Source organism: Pyrus communis, chromosome 17 (assembly GCF_963583255.1).
Source record: "Pyrus communis chromosome 17, drPyrComm1.1, whole genome shotgun sequence".
Lineage (NCBI taxonomy): Eukaryota > Viridiplantae > Streptophyta > Magnoliopsida > Rosales > Rosaceae > Pyrus > Pyrus communis.
Window position 1 is genome coordinate 16,220,339 of NC_084819.1, and position 22,713 is coordinate 16,243,051.

Here is a 22,713-nt window from a genome sequence, read left to right on the forward strand (position 1 = left end):
ACTCAATGTTGAGAGTGTTCATTCTTTGGCCAAAGTCGCTAAATTTAGAAGTTATTGTGGTGCATTCCACCATATCACCACATTCAAGTTATTCGCCTGGAGTGTCAAAGAAAACTTAGGACCCATTTGGTATTCAACTTGGATGCAATTTTTATAACTCAATTAAGTTTTGACTTTCAAACTAATTTCTTGTTTGGTAAGTCTGTTTTAAAAACTGAACTTAAAAAGAACTTGAGAACAAAGCTTATTTAAGAAAAAAAATACACAAAGCATGTTTTTAGAGTTTTTGAACAGCAAAGAAATTTGGGGCAGGCGAACAACCTCCAATCACAAAAAAATCAACTTCATATTGTTAGGTACTCAAGCCCAAGGGAAGAGTCAAACCCAAAAGACTAGTCCAATAGGTGGGAGGACCCCAAGGACTTAAGGACCCCTACACCCCCATAAGCGTAGTCGATGTGGGATCATAACATTACACCACCCTTCGGAAGCCAACGCCCACAGCGACCCTTACTCTGGTGGCTTTCACTCTTAACGCCGGCGCACCCTTTGAGCATCCCGTTAAGGTAGCCTTTTCCAAGTCGCCCCCTTCACAGCGTTGGGAACCTAGGCTCTGATACCAATATTAGGTACTCAAGCCCAAGAGAAGAGCCCAACCCAAAAGACTAGTCCAATAAGTGGGAGGACCCCAAGGACTTAAGGACCCCTACACCCCCATAAGTGTAGTCGATGTGGGATCATAACACATATCCGACCCCTCTCTTTTTTGTGTTCTTCCCTGGCAGGGTTGACCAGAGTTGCCACCGAAATCAATTTGGGCCCGCGGCCAACATCAATTCGTATTTGTTGTGTGCGCCGATTCGTATCTATAGCAACCATGAGTGTTGAATCGACTCCACTGTAGATCCACTTGGTTGTTGAACTAGTCGACGCTGGTGAGGGAAGAGGTGGTGATTACCTGATAAAGACGATGACCTGACCGAGACTTCTTTCTATAATCCAACAGGATTCTCTCTGGATCTTTTTGGTGAGGATCCCGGGATCCGTAAATCGTGTTCATTTATTGTACATCGTGCGAGTTTTTGTCAGATACTGTTTGTATTTAATTTTAAATAAAAATATTTAAAATGATTTTTTATGTACGATGAACGAATATGATTTACAAATTCCGAAATCCTCACAAAGAAGATCCGGCGAGAATCCGAATTCTTTTGTAATATTAACATTTAAATATTTTTTGAATTTAATAATAAGGTTTTAAATACCAAAAGACCCTTATTATTTTTCAATTTTGTGTATATCATCCACTATACAAATTGAATTAATGTAGTAAGCCGTGGGCAATGCTTCCTCTTGTCGCATTAACGTGGGGCATGCAATAGGTTCCCAACGTGAGATTCACCATCTTCGTTTTCACGTCCAACATTTGCTCCTACACAATTGTGTTGTTTTACACTTTCCTATTTTGCTTTGGTTTATAGTTGTTTTACATAATATCGATACATATTATACTAAGATTATTGGACATGGTCTAAAAGACTGGGAGAATAAATCAGTTATGAACTCGTTATTTTTGAACTTCGAATGCAAAACCTTATACTTGATCAATCTAGGCCCATAATTCTGGCCCAAATTTGTGAAAATGGCCTTCAAAAATATTCAACACGAGGAACTGAAATTTTTGACTTGGGCCAAGAAGAGGGGAATATTGTCACCACCAACTATACTCTAAAGTTAAATTAAGCAGTTCACTTCAAATTACACTGAATTTTTTTAACTTCACTTAAAAGGTCTACTTAGCTTGATTATCATCCAGAGTATTGGACTTAAACGGTTAAGTTAGTGATAATATTGGTTCATAATGTAGGGACAACTGATGTATTTTTATTTACACATAATATTCTAATTTATGGAGTTTAAGATATAGGATAAATCATACGATAAGTCAACTATAGTATATTAGGTATTAAACTCGTCATCCAATTTAACTGATTTGAAACGTCTCAAGTATAGTGTAAAATTCACTTAATACTACTTCGTAATGGTCTTTTACTCCATTTATAAGTGTAAAATTCTGGGTTTGAATCTTGTAATTACGAGTTCATAATTAATTTATTTATTCGCTCTTTAATATAAATACATCGATAAATAAAAAAAGTGTAAAATACTACTAGACGTAGTACTATTGCTTACTGAGACCTTTTAAGAGAATCGTCACACAACCTCGTTTTATTCTTCAACATACTCAAGGGAGCGCCATGTGTCAAAGCCCAATGGAAATATATATGGGAGGGGCTTGTCCGATCCCATACACATGAGATTATTAAGGCCCAACATTCTAATTAAGAAAATAGAACCATTTTTTATTTATAAAGTAAATAGTTGAAAGCTAAAATAAATTAATAAATAAAAAAATAAAAAGAAGTTTCTTTTTTGTTTACACATCGCACGCAACAACTCTGACAAAGTCCCCGGAGACGCGGCTCTGAATATTGGATGTTACTGGATTCAACATTTTTTTATATTTTTGGGTTGAATTAGACAGATTCATATAATTTTGAAGATATTGTTTTTTCTTTTTGGCAAACGGTATATTTTATGCTAAATTGGTCTAAGGAATGAAGATTCAAATTTAGGAGCAGAAAGCGTAGCAAATTGCCATACTCAACTTGACTGAGCAAATATCTGCCAATTTTGAGAAGATGTCCACACAAAAAATGGGGCATTTAGTTGATCAGAAGCTCATATTCTTAAAATTAAGCGTTAGATGTGCTGCTGGACGAGAGTATAATTTAGCGGGATTGTCTTCTCTGGGCTTGTAAGATTTATCATTCTATAAATTTTAGTGGAAGGTAATTCTAAATTTGTTATTCACTACATTCAATATTATGATTCAAGATGTCAAATTTGTGGTTATTTACTTCCCCAACATTAGGATTTTTTTTCATATTTTTCAAGAAGCAAATTTCTCTCCTCACACCTATGTTGCTTATTCAGCTATGCATTTTAACTTTCTAATTAAAACAGAATATGAATAAGAAATATGGGGCAGAAATATAATTTTACACAACCAAATTTTGCTGTTTTTTTTTAAGTCTCACTTACATGTAATCCTAACATATCTCTAATTAAAAAAATAATAATAAAAAAAAAGAAAAAAAACTTCCGACTCCCACGTTCTCTATCACTCTCTTCCTCTCTTCCTCTCTTCTTCTATTTCAAAAACAAAAATAAATTATTTTTTTTCACACACTTTGTGTGTGCCCATATGCTAGTCTATATATATGGTCTTTGCTTCATAGTACACGTTCTTTTCTAGACTAAAACATATTGTTCGCTAGCATTGAGATTTTGACAAATAAGAGAAGGATTGCTGTGATTTTGCTCATTCATGGCTTCGACTAATGGGAGTTCTTCAAGTAAGTTTTCTATATAACTTTATGGATTATAATTTGTTTTTTGATCGACTGTGGTTTATGACACTTGATTATCGAGAATGTCATATGATTATTTTTTTTTTGTAAAAATACAAATAAAATGAGACAGATGTATAAAATTGACGTGTGAGTTAATAAATAATAGTAAATTTGTCTTGTCTAAGTGATAATTGCGAGAACAAAGAAAAATTTCAGATAATATTTGCACAATTTTCCCCGACTAACATTAGCTGTCTTTCTAATAAACAAAGATCGGAGAAAAAAGGAGAGGAAAATGGCATCCATGAAAGACAGGCAGGCCGACTTTAACGCCTATCCTCCTGTGTCCTAAAACACTACTAGGACATAATATTCTATCCATCTTATCACTCTCAGACATTGCACAGAATTACAACTCCACATAATACTATTATTAGTTTAGTGGTTGATGATGAAATTTAAATTTGTGTTTTACACGATACGTCGTAAGTTTAATATTTTATGTTAATAAATTATAGGATAACAGTAAAAGAAAAAAAACAAGATAACTTTATAAATCTTTTCAGCCTCGATATTTTAATCGCAATCATTTTTTAAGATGTATCGTAGTCGGGAAGAAAAAAAAATTAAAACAGCCAATAAACAGAGAGAAGGGAAAGGCGCATATTTAGATGGACAAGACAAGAATAATAAGAAAAAGAGAGAGAGTGGCGGTTGCAACGGCCACGCCAGGCCACCCTCCACCTCAACACATCTGGTTCCAAATTTTGCAAGTCAATGTGATCAATCAATCATTCCCTCCCCTTCCTTCCTTGCCACTTCTCTCTCTTCTTTCTCTTCCAAACACCCCAACTTTCTCTCCATTTTCTTTGGGAAAAATAAAAATAAAAAAAACCAAAAAGGGAATAATACCCAGAAAAATCTGTGATTTGCACACCTCGAATTTGCCAGCATCACCATCGTTTCCACCTCCAATTTTGTGTCTTTTTTTTTTTCTGGGTGCCCAAACGGTGGTGCTTGCTGGGCAATGAGGTAGCTCCCAATTATCTATCTATTTCTTCAATTTTTTTTATTAAATTAATTATATTTTGTTTGAATTTAGAGCTTTGAATTTTGAGGGTGATTTGGGAAATTTGAAATTTGTTGCTACTTTGGAAGATGCAGCATAATATATTTACAACAATGCGTAGCTTGAAGATCATGGATGGGTGTAAAGGAACTCAAGTTTTCGCGCTTAATCCTTCCGGGGACACCGCCGCCGCCGGAAACGGCGGTGGTGGTGGGGGTGTGGGGGACAAGCTTCTTCACCATCTCCGGGTCAATTCTATTCGATCCAGATCGAGTCGGGGCAGTTTTCAGGCTCCGAACCCGACCGCCAACAATGTTTTGCTCGAGACTCTTCTTCCATATGGTCTTCCGGTGTCCGATCTCCTCGAGCCCCAAATCGAACCTTCCCTCAAATCGGTCGATTTTGTCGAAACCCTAGCTGATGTGTACCGTAGGATTGAGATTTGCCCCCAATTCGAGAAGTGGAAGATGTATTTGGAGCAATGTGCGACGTTTCGGGGTCTGTCGGATCCAAAATTGTTCCGGCGGAGCCTCAGGTCGGCGAGGCAACACGCGGTGGACGTGCACTCGAAGGTGGTGCTGGCGGCTTGGTTGAGGTATGAGAGGAGAGAGGATGAGCTTATTGGGTCGTCAGCAATGGATTGTTGTGGTAGAAATGTTGAATGTCCGAAGGCTAGTTTGGTTTCCGGGTATGATCCCGAGTCTGTTTTTGAGTCTTGTATGTGTTCTAGGACGCCGCGGGGGGAAGAGGACGATGCTGATCTTGTGATGGGGGATAAGGTATGTTCCACTTCCGAGGAGGATGGTGATATTTCATTTTGTATTGGAGATGCTGAGATTAGGTGTGTTAGATACAACATTGCCTCGCTTTCTAGGCCTTTCAATGCAATGTTGTATGGTAACTTCACGGAGACGCGAAGGGAGAAGATAAATTTCACACAGAATGGGATATCTGTGGAGGCAATGAGGGCAGTGGAGATTTTTAGCAGGATAAAAAGAGTAGATTCTTTTGAAGTGAGAACTGTTTTGGACCTGCTATCCTTTGCAAACAGGTTTTGTTGCGATGAGTTGAAGTCGGTGTGTGATTCTCATTTGGCATCTTTGGTTTGTGAACTGGAAGATGCAATGCTGCTGATTGACTATGGATTGGAGGAGACTGCTCATCTTCTAGTGGCAGCTTGTTTGCAGGTGTTTTTGAGGGAGCTACCGAGTTCGTTGCACAATCCTCATATGATGAGATTATTTTGTACTTCAGAAGCTAGGCAAAGGTTGGCTATGTCCGGGCACTCTTCTTTCGTTTTGTATTATTTCTTGAGCCAGATTGCCATTGAGGAAGACATGAGATCGAACACAACAGTGATGCTTCTAGAGAGGCTGGCAGAGTGTGCCACCGAAATTTGGCAGAAGCAACTTGCATTTCACCTGTTAGGTGTTGTGATGCTTGAGAGGAAAGAATTTAAAGATGCTCAGTGGTGGTTTGAAGAAGCAGTAGAGGTTGGTCATATTTATTCCTTGGTGGGCATTGCGAGGGCCAAGTTCAAGCGTGGCCATAAGTATGCAGCTTACAAGCAAATGAACTCTCTCATTTCTGATTATACACCGGTTGGGTGGATGTATCAGGAACGATCTCTGTATTGTATTGGAAAGGAAAAGATGATGGATTTGAGCACCGCAACTCACTTGGATCCAACTCTATCTTATCCATACAAGTATAGGGCTGTTTCTTTGTTGGAGGAGAACCAGTTTGAAGCAGCTATCACAGAGATCAATAAGATAATTGGTTTCAAGGTCTCTCCTGATTGTCTTGAATTGCGGGCTTGGTTTTCCATTGCCCTTGAAGATTTTGAAGGAGCTCTCAGAGATGTCCGGGCACTCTTGACTTTGGACCCAAATTACATGATGTTTCATGGGAAAATGCATGGTGACCATCTGGTAGAGCTGCTCCACCCTCTTGTTCAACAGTGGAGTCAGGCTGATTGTTGGATGCAACTGTATGATCGATGGTCCTCTGTTGATGATATTGGTTCTCTAGCTGTTGTACATCATATGTTGGCAAATGACCCTGGGAAGAGCCTTCTACACTTTAGGCAGTCTCTCCTTCTGTTGCGGTAAGTAGGAGAAAGCGGTACATTACCATACCAACTATCCTATCTATAGTGGATTTAATGAACTGCCTTTGTTCAAGTCAGTAGTATTGTTTTTGTTTGAAGGGCTTAATCCAGAACATAACATCTTTAGTTCTTGACACACGTAGAATTCGTCACTTCCAGTTCATTGGAATTGTATGTGCCTGACCGACTTATATTGCATGTTGGGCAGAACCCTAAACCTTGTTTGATCCTAAGACGTATTATAGAGAAGGATGACACTCCACTTAGTCCAATTTCTATTGCTTTTTTGATGTCATTGGTTGTTATATTAGTCTGTTTTAGTAGCATCTCTGATGTTCCTCAAAATCGTAGGTTAAATTGTCAAAAGGCTGCTATGCATAGTCTTCGGTTGGCTCGGAATCATTCTAGTTCTGAGCATGAGCGGCTTGTCTATGAAGGATGGATCTTGTATGACACTGGCCATCGTGAAGAAGCATTGGCAAAGGCAGAGGAGTCCATTGCTATCCAGAGATCATTTGAAGCATTTTTCCTTAAAGCATATGCTTTAGCAGACTCAAGTCTTGATTCTGAGTCTTCAACATACGTGATCCAGCTTCTAGAGGAAGCGCTTAGATGCCCTTCGGATGGTCTTAGAAAAGGACAAGTAAGTGTCATCCTTGGAAAAAAAATTTTCAATCCTGGTATCTAAACTTTCAAATTTATTCAGATTGGTATATTATCATGCAGGCTCTAAATAATTTAGGAAGTGTCTACGTAGACTCTGATAAGCTGGATCTTGCTGCCGACTGCTACACGAATGCACTCAACATTAAGCATACAAGAGCACATCAGGGTCTAGCACGAGTATATCATCTTAAAAATCAACGCAAGGCTGCATATGATGAGATGACAAAGCTGATAGAGAAGGCTAGAAACAATGCATCAGCTTATGAGAAACGTTCAGAATACTGTGACCGCGATATGGCAAAGAGTGATCTAAGTATGGCAACACAACTAGATCCCCTGAGGACATATCCGTACAGATATAGGGCCGCAGGTATGTTGTGACTATGGTTCTTGTTTGTTTGGTGCATGCCATTTAAAGTGGAAGTTATTGTTTATGGTTAAATCTTAGTGCTCAGAGATGAAACCCGTACTGTATCCATGGCATTTATCGTACTATTTAAATATACAGAGATGCCTGTCATTATATCCTTGGGCCTTAACTTAGGGTAGATATCCTATATGCCGATCGAATCACTTAGAAACTAGTTTGTACTTATCTAGGTATTAAAGCAGAAGGGGCTAGTGGTCTATTCTGCTTGTTGGAGCTTCAATTGCTATGAATTCGTCAGTTTAGAGGGCTTTATTGTTCTGTAGTAGGATTTGAATTGAACACTAATACTTTATTTAGAAATCTGCATGCTGATGTATTTGCCAACTTGAAACTTGACCAAACTTACTATAAAAGAAGGATGTTGATGGTTTAATAAATAATAAACTAGAGGGAAAAGAAAACGTGACAACTGTAAGTTCTATAAAAAACACTTCAAGAGCTCAATTGAGAAAAATAAAACCTCATCTATCCACTTGTGACGTTTTTATGGATTCTTAGTTATGGAATTTCTTTGGTGCCGTTCTCCTATTACAAAGGCAGCTGGGAATTTTGGTCTTTCTAAAGTTTTGGGTTTGAATAGTTTTTCTCTGAAGTGTATTGTTAACAAGGGCTTCTGACTGAAACCCCGATAAAAGAAAAGAAGGGAAAAATGAAACCTTTTAAACATTTTTTTGATTTTCGGTTGGAAGGACCTAGGTTGTGTTCTGTTATATGCTTCATATGATTATGTTATCAAAGCTGTACAGTGTTAAAGCGTGAATTTTTCTGACGAAAGTATGTATTTGTGAGTGTGTGTTTGAAAAAACTGTGAACTACTAACATGGGAATTATGGCCCTACAGTTTTGATGGATGACCACAAAGAAGGAGAAGCCATTGAAGAGCTAACAAAGGCCATAACTTTCAAGCCAGACCTGCAGTTGCTACATCTTCGAGCAGCATTCCACGAGTCAATGGGTGACTTTGTCTCCACCGTCCGAGACTGTGAAGCAGCCCTCTGTCTTGATCCCAACCATGCTGACACTCATGACCTCTATGCTAAATCACGGGAACGTGTCAATGAACAACAGAAGTGAGAGAACCACAGAGAGATTATTCTTTACCGTCCGGGGGGGCAATCATGCTGCTGCTACCTGATTCTTTTAACATGGGAATGGCCAGCAATTGTCAGCATAGGCGATCCATTGGATTTTGTCTTTAGAAACGTACAATTGTAGATTCCCATGGCCTTCAAAAAGGGTATGAAAAGCGGAAGCAAGGAGAGAATTTGGATTCATAAAGGAGGAGAGTAGAGAGGAGCAAGATAGCGTGTAAATATATCAACTGTTTATTGATTGGATCAACTTATTGAGTAGAGCAGAGACCTGCTGCTGCTAGTGTCTGATATTCTACTCCAGCAAAAGCAGAAGCAACCGGAGGCGAAAAAGTATCTTGTACATGATCGTGTAAGCTTGTTGTGTGTCTGTCCAATTTAGATGTGTCTACCCTTTGTTTTTGCCAAGTGGTTTGCGATGTGTTGTAATCTTGTCGTTCTGTTCTCTCATTTGTTGCATCAGCTTCACAGTTTTCATTAAGAACCGGCACGAAATTGATTTATTTCTAAAGAGGTTTTTTGGTACCAAATTCAGAGCCAGTTCTGCATCTTCCTCTTTTCTTGAACACTCTATCCGCGCCAACTTTTCTCTTGTTAGTTTTTCAGGAAATACAGAGTTTGGAATTGGTTACAAACTTTTAATCAAAGAATTAGATGGACGCTTAAGACGTTAATGAGAGTTCATCTGTTTAAGAGTTTGTACCGGTTCTATTTATGCGTATTCCCAATTGTTAAGCGATTGACTTGAAAGAAACATCCCTACATGGACCTATGCTAACCGCTATACGTTGATGATCCTTCCAAATAAGTCAAGGGATCTCTTCCAAATTTCATACAAAAGGGTCTTTCTACCTCATCACCTGTGACCATTTTAAAGTGAAAATTACTGCTAAACGGACTGCATGAGATGTCCATAACTTTCCAACTGTCCTGCAATTATTTTCGTTCAACTACCTCTTACCATTTCCTTCCTTATCACTCACCTAAAGCTTTCAGCTCAGTCCAAAATGTCCTAGGATGCTGAACTTCAATGCACCACTCCTCTCAACCCGCCGCCTTGGAAACTCCGGCGGTGAAGATTTACAAGGTGCATCGCTGCCAGCGAGCGAGCGGATTCCATTTTCCTGGGAACGAGTCCCTGGCAAGCCCAAGGACTCGAATGCGGGTGACGATATCCAGCCTGGGGACACTCCTCGCCCGAAGCTTCCCCCAGGATGGTGGCACCGGTCTCTTGACAAGGACAACGAGTGTGATCATGAACTCGATGATGGATGTGAGGGCGACATTGATGACAATGATGATCTACGTGACGTTGAGGATGATATCTACGATGTTGATTACAGCAACGAGGCTTTCTCGGATGCCATAGATGTGTTCTCACTCTCAGAGGCAATAGACATTGTGGAAAAGAAAGAACAGAGAGAACATGAAACAGATCACAGCTTGAAGTTGAAGCTTGCAGAAGAATCAAGGCACGAGATGAATCAAAACTGTCCGAACTTCATAATCGAGCGGTTTCTTCCGGACGCAACTGCATTGGCTGCATCTTCTGCTCTGAAGCTAAACGTGTCACAGATGAGTTCAAGCAAGAGACTCTGCTACCCGTGGAATTATCCGGAGCCGGCGGAGGCCTGTGTTTCGAGAACGGTGTGCAGGCAGTCGTACTCGTCGCCCAAGGGTTGTGGCTTGCAAGGTTTCTTCCCTTGGCGGATGAAGCATAAGCTCTGTAGAGCGAAAAGCCCTGTCGATGCACAAGCTCAATGCAGTGTAAAACACAAGAAAAATAGATCATGAGCTTCATAGTACTTGATGTATAGTATAGCTAAGAAATCAGTTTCCTCTCTTTTTTTTCTCTTTTTTTTTTCACCTTTTACTGCTGTTATTTCTCTCTGTCAAGAAGTTTTACATAGATTCTACCTATTGGTTTTGATGCTATGGATGGATTGGTGCTTACCGATATCAAATTTGCTTATTGAGAGTCGTCATATGTCAAAAGGATAAAAAAGATATACTTTGGAGAGTCTGGTTTGAGTGCACTCACATTTGCTCCCCACACACCTTAAGGTCATTCAACGCTGCAATGACACTAGTGCAATTTTTATTGTTAATGAATTTCCAAAATTAAACAAAGCGTGTTTTTTTAAGGTCATTAAATTGTCAATGTCGCAACGACACTAATGCAATGTTCATGGTCATTGGATTTCAAAAGTGCATGTATGTGCAGCTATAGTAATTCAATAAAGCGTTGTACGTGTTATTGGATTACATTGTCTTTACCACAAAATTTTTAATTATTTCCTAAAATACATTTTCTTTCAAATTCATAAATATATTCAGAGTTTGGTAATTTTCAAATTTACTTAAAAAAAATGTTTTTGTGATATTTCTGAACTCACATGTGGGAGACTTCAAATCCTAGGGTTTTCAAGGGCGGTGGACCCGGGTAGCTCGGGCAGGCAGTAGACCCCTGCCCGCTGGTTCATATTTCAGATTTTTTAGGTGACCACTCCCTCCCGCTTCTTCCACCCATTCGAAATATATACAACGATTTATATATATCGCCGATTGATTCATCTTCCTCCTCCCCCTCTCTCCTCCCTCTCTCTCACTCCTCTCTGTGCTTTGCCTTCTCACGACGCAAGCGTACAGAGAGAACCCCAAGTCCTCCTCGCTTCTCGTGCTACTTGTTCTCCGAGTAGGGTTTTAGAGCTCGCTTGCCGCTGCTGCTACTGAATCGGCTTCTACTCGTGGTAATTTCTGGTTCTTCTAATCTCAATCTGTGGATTTCGGTTTACGTTTGTGGTGATAGATCTGCTGATTTTGTTTATTTCTACTTGTTTTGGTTCCATGGGTTTTGAAATTGGTTCCAGTATTTGTGCTATGTGAAATGCGATTAGGGTTTTAATTTAGTCCGACGCGATTTCGTTTGGTTTTGGTACTCAAGATCTTGATTTTCGTTTGGTTTCGGTGCTCAAGATCTTAATTTTTGTTGCTTGTTGGTTTTAATCGCACAGTGCATGTCATGGGTTGCGGGGGATTTGGGATTTTGAGGGTTTAAGCTCTTTAGAGACATGCTGTTTTAGTTGAAGTACACGTTTTGTGCTCTGTACCGAAAAAGTACACGTTTATGGATTGTATGGTTGAAGAACAGGTTGATGGTTTTGGTTGTCATGCTGCTGTTTCTCTCTACAGTTGCTTTCGTGTTTGATCATTCCTTTTGCAGTTTCGTGCAATGTGTCTATGCTCTAGCGATTTAACGAGTTTTTAGTAGATTTATTAATTTGTTACATTTATACTTTAGCTTGTGACATACTGTATAGTGCATAGCCTTACGAAATTATTGGTTTTAATGAAATTATTGTTTTATGTTTATGTATGCTTAATATAGTTTTGCTGTTCTTTTGTAGTAGGAGCGAAATGGCTATGGAGATTACTCAGTTTCTATTGGCAGCTCAATCAGCTGATGCGAGAGTTCGTACTGAAGCAGAGGCTAATCTTAGGCAATTTCAAGAGCAAAACCTTCCTGTTTTTCTTCTATCATTGTCCGTTGAGCTTGCAAACAATGAGAAACCTACTGAATCCCGTACGTTGGCTGGTCTTGTGCTTAAGAATTCATTAGATGCCAAAGATACTGGTACAAAAGAACTTCTTACTCGACAATGGATGGCTATTGATATTTCTATTATATCCCAAATCAAGGACTTGCTCTTAAGGACACTTGGGTCACCTGTCCTGGAGGCAAGACACACATCTGCCCAAGTTATTGCAAAAGTTGCTTCTATTGATATTCCCAGAAAACAATGGCCTGACCTTATTGGGTCTTTGCTCAACAATATGACTCAGCGAGATAACCCAGCTGGTTTGAAGCAGTCAACTTTGGAAGCACTTGGTTATGTATGTGAGGAGATATCTCATCAAGATCTTGAGCAAGGTGAGGTGAACAATGTTCTTACTGCTGTAGTCCAAGGAATGAACCTTGCTGAAAATAGCCCAGAAGTTCGTCTGGCTGCAACACGGGCTTTATATAATGCCCTGGAGTTTGCACAAACCAACTTTGACACTCAGATGGAACGAGATTTCATTATGAAGATGGTCTGCGAGACGGCTTTGTCTAAGGAGGTACAAATTAGGCAGGCTGCTTTTGAGTGTCTTGCTTCAATTGCTTCCAGATATTACGAGGTGCTTGAGCCTTACATGCAGGCTCTCTTTGAGCTTACATCAAATGCTATAAAACGGGATGAAGAGGGGGTTGCCCTTCAAGCAATTGAGTTTTGGAGCTCCATTTGTGATGAAGAAATAGAACTTCAAGAATTTGAGATCTCTAACGCTGGGGACTCGGGGCCTCATTCAAAATTTATAGAAAAGGCTCTGGCATCTTTAGTTCCATTGTTGCTAGAAACTTTGCTGAAACAGGAAGAAGATCTAGACCAAGATGACAACATTTGGAATATCGCGATGGCTGGTGGGACATGCCTACAACTTGTTTCCATGACTGTTGGAGATGCCATTCTGCCCCTTGTGATGCCATTTGTGGAGGCTAACATAGTGAAGCCAGATTGGCACTGTCGTGAGGCAGCTACATTTGCATTTGGCTCAGTACTTGAAGGCCCAAGCACTGAGAAGCTCTCTGTTTTGGTTCATTCAGGTTTGGATTTCCTGCTTAGGTTAATGAAAGATGAAAACAACCATGTCAAAGACACTACTGCCTGGACTCTCAGTCGTATATTTGAGTTTTTGCATAGTCCGGGTAGTACTGTGATTTCTTCTGCTAACCTTCCAAGGGTGGTGGAAATATTGGTGGAAGGCACTAAGGATGCTCCAAATGTTGCAGAGAAGGTCTGTTGGGCCATCTATCACCTTTCTCAGGGGTATGAGGAAACCTGCTCCTCTCTATTTACTCCATATGTCCCGGGCATCGTTGAATGTCTTCTTTCCACTGCTAGTCGTGCAGATGGTGATGATTCTAGATTAAGGTCTTCTGCTTATGAATCGTTGAATGCCGTTGTGAGGTGTTCTAATCTTAAAGAAACATCACAAATTATAGCACAGCTACTCGTTGTTATTATGAATAAGTTGGGTCAGACTTTAGAACTTTCGTCAGATGACAAGGAAAAGCAAGGAGACTTGCAAGCTTCCTTTTGTGGTGTTCTGCAGGTTATTATTCAGAAGCTTACCAGTGATGATGGAACTAAGCGTTTTATATTGGAAGCCGCTGATCAGATAATGGTTCTGTTTCTTAGAGTGTTTGCTTGCCGTAGTTCCACAGTACATGAGGAAGCAATGCTTGCTATAGGTGCACTGGCTTATGCAACTGGACCTGAGTTTGAAAAGTACCTTCCGGAATTGTACAAGTATTTGGAGATGGGGTTGCAGAATTTTGAGGAGTTTCAAGTATGTGCTATCACAGTTGGAGTGGTTGGTGACATTTTTCGTGCATTGGATGAGAAGGCATTACCATACTGTGACGGTATTATGAGTCACCTGATGAAGGACTTGTCTAGTGAATCGCTTCACCGGTCTGTGAAGCCTCCCATATTCTCTGTCTTTGGTGACATAGGTCTCGCAATTGGAGTACATTTTGAGAAGTATGTCCCTTATGCAGTGCAGATGATGCAGGGAGCTTCGGAGCTTTGTGCTCGGATGGACACTAGTGATGAAGAGTTAATGGAATATGGAAACCAGCTAAAGTGTAGCATCTTTGAAGCTTATTCTGGTATACTTCAGGGCTTTAAGGATTCTAAGCCTGAGGTCATGTTGCCATATGCCCAACATCTTCTGCAGTTTATAGAATTGGTTTTAAGGGATGTAAACAGGTATCGTCTCTCTCTCTCTCTCTCTCTCTCTCTTTCTCTCTCTCTCTGTCATATATGTGTGTGTGTGTGTGACCCAAAATGTCTTTCCGGTTTGTAATCTGACTTGTTCCTATTCAATTGCCCTTGTTCCTTGTTTATAGGGATGCCAATGTCACAAAAGCTACAGTTGCTGCGCTGGGTGACCTTGTTGATGTACTTGGCCTAACCATCAAGCCACTGTTCGGAGATTTTTCCTTCTTTGAGGGAATTTTGCAAGAGTGTCTTCAGTTCGATGATAAAAGTCTCAGGGAAACAACAGCTTGGGCTTATGCGATTATGAAGCGCATCATGGATCAATGAGAAGTGACTGGTCGGTATTCGTTGAGGTCTAAGGATAGGTGTCACGGAAGTTAGAAAGTTATTCAGATCGTGTAGCCCTTTTTTATTTTGCATTATGGACACAACTCTAGTTTTCGTTTTTGGTTCTGAGAACATCGTCGCTTTATTGAGGCTACAGGAAAGGTGCCCTTTCTTATGTTTCGGAACTCTGTTAAGTGCAATGCATCCACTGATCAGTGGTTTGAGTTATGTTCTCAATCAGTTTTTCTCATTCTTTACTGGTACGGACTTTTTGTTTTCGAGAAAAAAGAGAGTTACGATAATATTTGATATAGATTAAGAATAAACAACTGTTACAATGTTGATTTGAAAAGAATGGGAGCAAGAAAGAATTTATAACGAAAGGTACATTGGCGCTACCATCTGCCGGTGTTCATGGAACTGCAAGAGATCCCGCCCAAGGACGATGAAGGATTCGATGCCATCGTATCAATCGAAAGGACCTGCATAAATCTTGTGTTCATTTCACTGTTCTGACGCGAATCAATGAGGTTCCAGTTTTCGACTTCAGGAAGCTGATCCTCCTCATTGAGATATCGAACCACTTGTCTCATGGTAGGCCTAGCTTCTGGTTTGTAGTGAGTGCAAAGCAAACCTAGTTCCAGCACCAACGTCATCTCTTTAACATCAAAATTCGAGTCCAAGTTCGGATCAACTGTATCGAGTATGCGATCCATTTCATGATTCTCCATCACCCAATCCGCCAATATGAACTCGCCTGAGCCGATGGGTCTCTGCCCACAAGCCACTTCAAGGAGTAGAACTCCATATGCAAACACATCGGAGCATGTGGAGGCCTTCCCTGTGCGAGCCAATTCTGGTGCAATATACCCAATTGTGCCAACCACGCCAGTAGTGTGTGATATTTCTCCATGATCATACAACCTGGCAAGGCCGAAGTCGCTTAGCCTCGGGTTCATTTCTGCATCTATTAACACATTGCTCGACTTCACATCGCGATGAATCACCACTTGCTCCCATTCCTCATGCAGGTACAAGAGCCCTGTTGCAATGCCTTTGAGGATGCTGAACCTTTGTGCCCAGCTCAGCACAAAGTTGTTTTCGGACCCAAAAATGAGCGAGTCTAGGCTTCCATATGGGATGTAATCGTAGACTATGAGGAGATCGTTCTTCTTCTTGCACCAGCCCTGGAGATGGACCAAGTTCTTGTGCCTCAACTTTCCCAAGCTCTCAATTTCCGAAGCGAATTCCTTTATTCCTTGGATCGAATTTCGGGCGATCTTCTTAACCGCGATTTCACATCCACTAGAAGTTAAGACACCCTTGTAAACTTCACCAAAACCGCCGGCTCCAATCACACCGGAGGCCTTGAAACCCTTTGTTGCTGCATAAAGATCCTTGTACTTGAACCTGTGAGGACAATCCAGCTCCCAATCCTCAAGACTCTCAAACTCATGCATTCCTCTGTACAAGGTGAAGAACAACAAAACTCCCAACAACACGCAAACCACAACCGATGAGGCAATTATAAGAGCCTTGATTTCGGGTCTGTAAGAGGATGAACCTTTCTCTTTTGGCGGTTTAGGAAGTTGCGAAACATTGATTGGTCTCGGTATTCCATCCACTGTGAAACTCCACGCTATTATGTAATGAGCGCTCGCTTGTTCTCCGGTGGATGCAGAGAAGCCGGCGTACATAGTCTCTTGAAGAGTAGCAGATAAATTGATAGTCAGCGACAATAGCGGTCTCTTGGGTTTCTCCACATGTATGGGAGATATTGTGACATTCAGCATTTGAGTTTTGCCATCGTAGTCTATCCAAACTTGGATGGGTTCACCGCTCTCCAAGTTTACTTCTTCTTTGTGTGCTCCTTTGACAAAGTAAGCAGCTGGTTCAGTTGCTACAGAGGACAAACTATTGCTGTTTATACCAACATGGTTTCCTGCAGTGTTGGAGTTCTCTTTAAACCCATTCACCGTGTCGAATTCCACAGAAAAGATGTGGTTTGAAGGGTTACTGTCCGTTGTGGAGTTGAAAATCCCAAAGAAATGTCCGGGTTCCGCCCCAGGGAATTTTGGAGAGGGAGAGAGTGTGAAGGCTAGGCCAAAGCCTCCGGGGCCGGAACCAGGGGAGACAATTGCAAAAACAAAATGTGTGCTGAAGGAAGACGCATTAGGGTATGAAGAAGAAGAGTTTTTATCAAAAAAGTTTATAGGTTTGGGATAGAATGCATGGCCTATAATATTATGTGATGTGTTTGTGAGCTTGAGCATGCCGGAGGGCTTGATTATAGTTGCCCCCTCGCGGATTAGGTCATTTGCCTCACTTCCATTGAATCCGTTGAACAAAAACTCAACTCCTCGAGCCGGCGAAAACATGGCAAAGAAGAGGAGGAAGGCTAAAGAAATTGGTAAAGCCATTGGGTTTTAGAAATTGCAGAGGCCGGTCCAATACCTTAATATAGCTTGAGAATACGGTGGGCTTAGAAACGGTCAATGTTTAGAGCATATGCATGTAGAGAGACCCTCCTACTACGTGGGGTCCCGTTTAATTGTGTACACATACAGATGATGTGATTCTCAAGACGAATACAAACAAATAATATGCAACTTGAGAAGGAACTCATAGTTTTCCTCGAGTAATATTGCCTTGAATTAATTGGCAAAGTCATATGTTAACTGCTCATTTTGTCACGTTGGGGAGAGTTGTGGACGCCATAAGCTACAAGACTTAACTGGAAGGTATTGATCAAAGGCAATTGGCATGTAATTGCCACCATTGACTTGCTCAGCCCTTTAGCAATTGACCTCTTTGAGTTAAGGAAGAAAATGACTTGAGTGCTTATCGGCTTATTGAGTGGCTACGGATTGTTGCGCAGTCCACTTTTTGGCGTAAACTGACCGCTGTTGTAATTTACAAACTTTGACTCTTGAGAAAGAGAATGTTCTATTGAAATGGATAGTAATATTCATACGCTTATTTTTACATTTTACAAATTTTTATTAATTTTTGGCCATTGATTTTCTTCAATGATGGTCGGAAATTAAGAGAAGTTTATGAGAAGTAAAAATAAATGTGTGAATAACAACATCCTATTGAAAAATGTAGAGCAACAATATGCAAATTACACAAAGAATTACAAGAAAGAAGAAAAAGAAAAGAAGGTGTTGATTTTAGATGGCTCCCTAAACATGTCGAATCATCTACTTTAGTCCTTCAACTTTTGACAAAGATTCTATTGTAAACTAAAGCAAAAACCAATCAAGCAATAAACAAAACACAACGATTTCAGAGTTCCTCCTATATAATATAGGAGTACCTCTCTAACTATGGAAGCTTTATTGATTATCAACAAATACAAGAGAACTCACAAACACAAAGTGTTCTCAAATATACAAACTTATACCTATCAAAACTCTCACACACAAAATTCTATCCCACATCCATCTATTTATACTAATAGATGTCATAGGTTTACACAAAGTCCCTAGAATATAGGAAACGAAACACAAATCCAAATATCTTGCGTCCAATATATCCTAATCTTTTTTAGTTTAGGCATGTTGATTTAATGCCAAATCCAACAATCTCCACCTTGGCATGAAATCCATAACGAGGCATCAAACAACTTCCGTTGCTCCATCATATTGCAATATCAAACTTGTTTCAACTACACCAAATCCAAGCAGTGCTCGAACTTAGCTGCATTAACCACTTTTGTCAACATATCAGCTAGATTATCTTCTGTATCAAACTTGCTTGATCCTGATGCTTCCAATTGCTTGAGTTGTACATGGATTATCATCTCCCATATACATAATTTCATTCATAACTTTGAAGCTTGAAAACCAATGCCTTTGAGAAGTCATGTGCTGGGTATAACCTGTGTCGAGCACCTACTCTTTCATATAATCTACATTGCTCAATGCAATTAGGGCATAGACAAATTCCTCATCCTCGACTTCAACCATATGTGCTTCTGAGTCATCCGTCTTCTTTCTAGTCTTTTCTTTGATTTTAGGGCAGTCATTCTTCCAATGTCATTTTTCATGACAAAGCACACTCATCTTTGTCCAAGAATTTCCTATTCTTTGAGACTCCTCTAGTACAAGACTTACTATTTTTCCTGTACGAACCTTTCTTTTCTTTCGATCTCCCTCTCACCATCAAAGCTTCAAAGTTATTCATTTCTTGCCTGTCAAGGTGTCTTAACTCATGATTCATAAGAGCACTTGAGATTTCATCATACTTAATTGTCTCCTTGCCATAAATTCAAGTAGTCACAAAAGGCTTATAGGATTCAGGCAATGAGTTCATCAGATCAAGGCCTTGTCTTCATCTTTGATTATCTCTTCAAGATTTGCCTGTTCAACTAGAAGCTTGTTAAACTCTTCTAGATGGCCAATCATCTTCGTGCCCTCTTTGTACTGGAACCTGTACAACTTGCTCTTGAGATGCAGTCAATTCTATGTAGTATTCTTCATATATTTTGTCTCCAATGCAGCCCACAATTCCTTCACAGAAGTTATGTTCATCACACCATACTTCTGTTGCTTTCCCAAGCATAGCCAAATTGTAGAACATGCATGAGCATTCAATCTTTCCCATTCTTCTTTTTTCATCAAATGTCTCCTAACAACCAAACCTTGTTGTATCAGGACATCTCGAACCTCACACTGCCACATACAAAGTTGTTCGTTCCATCAACTTTCTCAATTTCAAACCTAGCACTCTGAACCGTCGTCTTGGTTCCACTAGTGCTAGACTTTTCTTCAACATCATCACTACTGGTGGAATCACCAGTCTTTGTCATTGCTTGATAGTCATAACCCACGTAAGAACCTAAGCTCTTGATACCACTTATTATAAACTAAACCAAAAACCAATCAAGCAATAAACAAAACACAACGATTTAAGAGTTCCTCCAATATAGGAGTACCTCTCTAACAACAGAATCATTATTGATTATCAACAAATACAAGAGAACTCACAAACATAAAGTGTTCTCAAGTATACAAACTTATGCCTCTCAAAACTCTCACACACAAAACTCTATCCCACATCCATCTATTAATACTAATACATGTCATAGGTTTACACTAAGTCCCTAGAATATAGGAAACCAAATCCAAGATATTTGAATCCTTTTTAGTTAGAAATGTTGATTTAATGCCAAATCCAACATACTTATTTTTAGTACTGACACTTGTACTCTTTACCAAGTCTCATTTTATCATTTACACCCTATCGTGTCTCACTTTACCTCACGCATTCTTATTTAGTGTCCTAGTTTACATTATTCCATCAATTTCGTTAGCAAAACCGTTAAATTGCTAACATGGTATGGACATTAAATTTTATCATTAAAAATCAAATACAATGAAAAATAAATGGGAGGATCTACGTGCTTCATAAAGTCATGTCAAGTTGGGCAGGGAGTGGCCTTGCGCTTGCCACTTCAACAGTTAACAAACAAATTGACAAAAGTTTGGTATTGGAACGAATTTATAAGTTGATGTGTAACATCAATTACATAACTCAAAGTTGAGGTGGTAAATTGTAACCCTTATATTTAATAGTTTAGTTTACTAATGTATATTTATTATATTAACATAGAGAGTACGATTTGTTGACCCAAAGAGGCAAGAATATCTCAATCATTAGAGAATCATTGCAGCACTAATCGCTACCAGTATCCAGTCCCATGTATATATCAAAGTCCATTACTACGCGTGCGTGATAATCTTAAGCACCACAACGCAGCCGGGCAAGAGGATTAGATATTGTGAATAACTCATCTGGAATGTTCCAAAGCATCATTGAATTCTTGCGTACAAGAATCTGTTAGTACATACTCTGCATTTTCATTTGCCACACCAAAGTGCGATGATGTAGCGTGACAAAGAAAAGAATAAATGTTACTTTTAGTGAAATATTATTTCTTTAGGCACTCATTTTTCCTTGTATATCGATATGAAAGCTCTCCATTTGCTCAAAATAAAGATATGAAGGCTTTCTCCTCAATTCGGCAATTGCGGCTATGGCACAATGGAGATGGCCCGTACCAGCAACAAACAGCATCCATTCCGTCGAAAAGATTCAACGTGATTGTATGTAATGATTGGAAGACAATGGTAGCATTGTCAAAACAATCAATCTTGTAAAATAAGGCGTATCCAACTCAGTCTCTCATAAGAATGTGAACTTAAAAACCAAATAAAAAATTGTAAAAACACACAAAACGCTTACTTTTTCATTTTTAGAATCATCGTAGTTGTCGATGTGTTCTTCCATCATGCTATTTTTTTTATTTTTTGAATTTACTATTATTAGGGGAGGGGGAAAATGACACACCCTGATCCTGATTGCCTTGACCTTGGTGGGGTGGATTTGCCTACCTGCCTGAACCTCCACTGCTAGACGCTATATTGTTAGATCCCACATCGCCCATGAGAGTGGATCCTCTATGCCTTATATGTACATACCCACCTTCATATACCACGAGACCTTTTGGGAACTCACTGGCTTCGAGTTCCATTGGAACTCCGAAGTTAAGCGAGTTTGGGCTAGAGCAATCCCAGGATGGGTGACCTACTGGAAAGTTCTCGCGTGAGTTCCTAGAAACAAAACCGTGAGGGCGTAGTCGGGGCCCAAAGCGAACAATATCGTGCTACGGCGAAGTCGAGCCCTGGATGTGGTGGAGCAATATCGTGCTACGGCGAAGTCGAGCCCTGGATGTGGTGGAGCCTAGGTCAGGATGTGACAAAAAAGTTCGAATCTATTACAATAATTTTGAAAACTGGCAGTTTCGAATCCGAGACATATAGGTAAAACCAAATACCTTATCCACTAAGATATTTAACCACCCACACCAATCAATTGGGCTCTAGGGGAGCCCGACATCCCCACTAGGCTAGAATCGCGTAGACCAGCGAGCGAGTGCATTACGTTGAGTAGGAATTTAGAATAGAATAAGCTATTGGGAAGAAAATATCACAAATATGCTATTTGGAGAGCGTCAGGGTGTTGTGACATCATGCTGACGTCAACCATATATAAAAATATTAAAAATTATAATTTTTTTTTTCCTATAAATAACTAACCATATTCTTCTACGTTATACCACATTTCAATATTTTCAAATATTGTCAACCAATTTTTTGATTATTATCCAAAATTATCAAAAATTAATTAAAAATACAAAAATAAATAAATGAAAAATATTATTAAAAATATCTAACCATGGTCTTCCACTTTACACCACATTTCAATATTTTCAAATACTTTTTTATTATTATCCGAAATTAAATATAAAATTATTTTTTTATTATTGTATAAAATAAAAAATATTAAAATTTTAATACGAATTGCGTGGGTATTTAATTTAGGATGAAAACTCGAATAATTATTGTTCACCATAGACAGTTACGATTTATTTAAGGGGATTGAGTTAACTATAACTCAGAGGACCTACCAACACTGAAACGGCTCTTATGCAAGCTCACGGCAAAGTGAAGTTCAAATTTCAGTAATGCCCCTCTCCAAAAAAAAAAAAAAAAAAAGAAAATTTCAGTGATGCCACCGCCTTTCGGATCTGACGCTAGTGGGATGCCCTAGGCTACCAGCACTGCCTGACTTGGTACGCACGGCAACACTTCTTCGTCGTCAACCTCAGCACTTGTTTTGATTTCCTTCGACTTCTTTCAATCGGATGCAGCGTAAACTTTATATTTTTTGGAACCTATAAACATTTTATCTAAAAGAGCTTTTAATTATTTT

At 39.5% G+C, this 22,713-nt stretch overlaps 4 protein-coding genes across 6 annotated transcripts; 3 read left to right on the forward strand and 1 right to left on the reverse strand.

Moving 5' to 3' along the window:
* Positions 1-4,086: 4,086 nt before the first annotated feature.
* Positions 4,087-9,316, forward strand: LOC137723079 (ethylene-overproduction protein 1-like). 2 transcript variants are annotated; one of them, XM_068462231.1, is made up of 5 exons: positions 4,087-4,448; positions 4,575-6,592; positions 6,947-7,238; positions 7,322-7,631; positions 8,533-9,316. In XM_068462231.1, the coding sequence occupies exons 2-5, from the start codon at positions 4,575-4,577 to the stop codon at positions 8,763-8,765; spliced, it is 2,853 nt and encodes a 950-aa protein (XP_068318332.1). In that variant the 5' UTR covers positions 4,087-4,448; the 3' UTR covers positions 8,766-9,316. The 2 variants fall into 2 exon arrangements, with proteins under 2 accessions (XP_068318332.1, XP_068318334.1); XM_068462233.1 differs by having other exon boundaries at positions 4,581-6,592.
* Positions 9,317-9,799: 483 nt separating this feature from the next.
* Positions 9,800-10,576, forward strand: LOC137722101 (uncharacterized). The gene has a single exon (XM_068461083.1). It carries the CDS (start codon positions 9,800-9,802, stop codon positions 10,574-10,576), a length of 777 nt encoding a protein of 258 aa, XP_068317184.1.
* A 744-nt stretch (positions 10,577-11,320) lies between these two features.
* On the forward strand, positions 11,321-15,132 carry LOC137722782 (importin subunit beta-1-like). 2 transcript variants are annotated; one of them, XM_068461868.1, is made up of 3 exons: positions 11,321-11,532; positions 12,190-14,595; positions 14,736-15,132. In XM_068461868.1, the coding sequence occupies exons 2-3, from the start codon at positions 12,200-12,202 to the stop codon at positions 14,932-14,934; spliced, it is 2,595 nt and encodes an 864-aa protein (XP_068317969.1). In that variant the 5' UTR covers positions 11,321-11,532; positions 12,190-12,199; the 3' UTR covers positions 14,935-15,132. The 2 variants fall into 2 exon arrangements, with proteins under 2 accessions (XP_068317969.1, XP_068317970.1); XM_068461869.1 differs by having other exon boundaries at positions 12,193-14,595.
* Positions 15,133-15,184: 52 nt separating this feature from the next.
* On the reverse strand, positions 15,185-17,481 carry LOC137722783 (probable L-type lectin-domain containing receptor kinase VI.1). Its single transcript, XM_068461870.1, has one exon. The coding sequence runs from the start codon at positions 17,352-17,354 to the stop codon at positions 15,330-15,332; it is 2,025 nt and encodes a 674-aa protein (XP_068317971.1). The 5' UTR covers positions 17,355-17,481; the 3' UTR covers positions 15,185-15,329.
* Between the last annotated feature and the right edge of the window lie 5,232 nt (positions 17,482-22,713).

Coding starts and splice junctions, on each gene's coding strand:
- LOC137723079 (XM_068462231.1), top strand. CDS start 4,575: ATGCAGCATAATATATTTACAACAATGCGTAGCTTGAAGATCATGGAT. Junction 6,593..6,946: donor CAGTCTCTCCTTCTGTTGCG/GTAAGTAGGAGA, acceptor TCAAAATCGTAG/GTTAAATTGTCAAAAGGCTG. Junction 7,239..7,321: donor ATGGTCTTAGAAAAGGACAA/GTAAGTGTCATC, acceptor ATTATCATGCAG/GCTCTAAATAATTTAGGAAG.
- LOC137722101 (XM_068461083.1), top strand. CDS start 9,800: ATGCTGAACTTCAATGCACCACTCCTCTCAACCCGCCGCCTTGGAAAC.
- LOC137722782 (XM_068461868.1), top strand. CDS start 12,200: ATGGCTATGGAGATTACTCAGTTTCTATTGGCAGCTCAATCAGCTGAT. Junction 14,596..14,735: donor GTTTTAAGGGATGTAAACAG/GTATCGTCTCTC, acceptor CCTTGTTTATAG/GGATGCCAATGTCACAAAAG.
- LOC137722783 (XM_068461870.1), bottom strand. CDS start 17,354: ATGGCTTTACCAATTTCTTTAGCCTTCCTCCTCTTCTTTGCCATGTTT.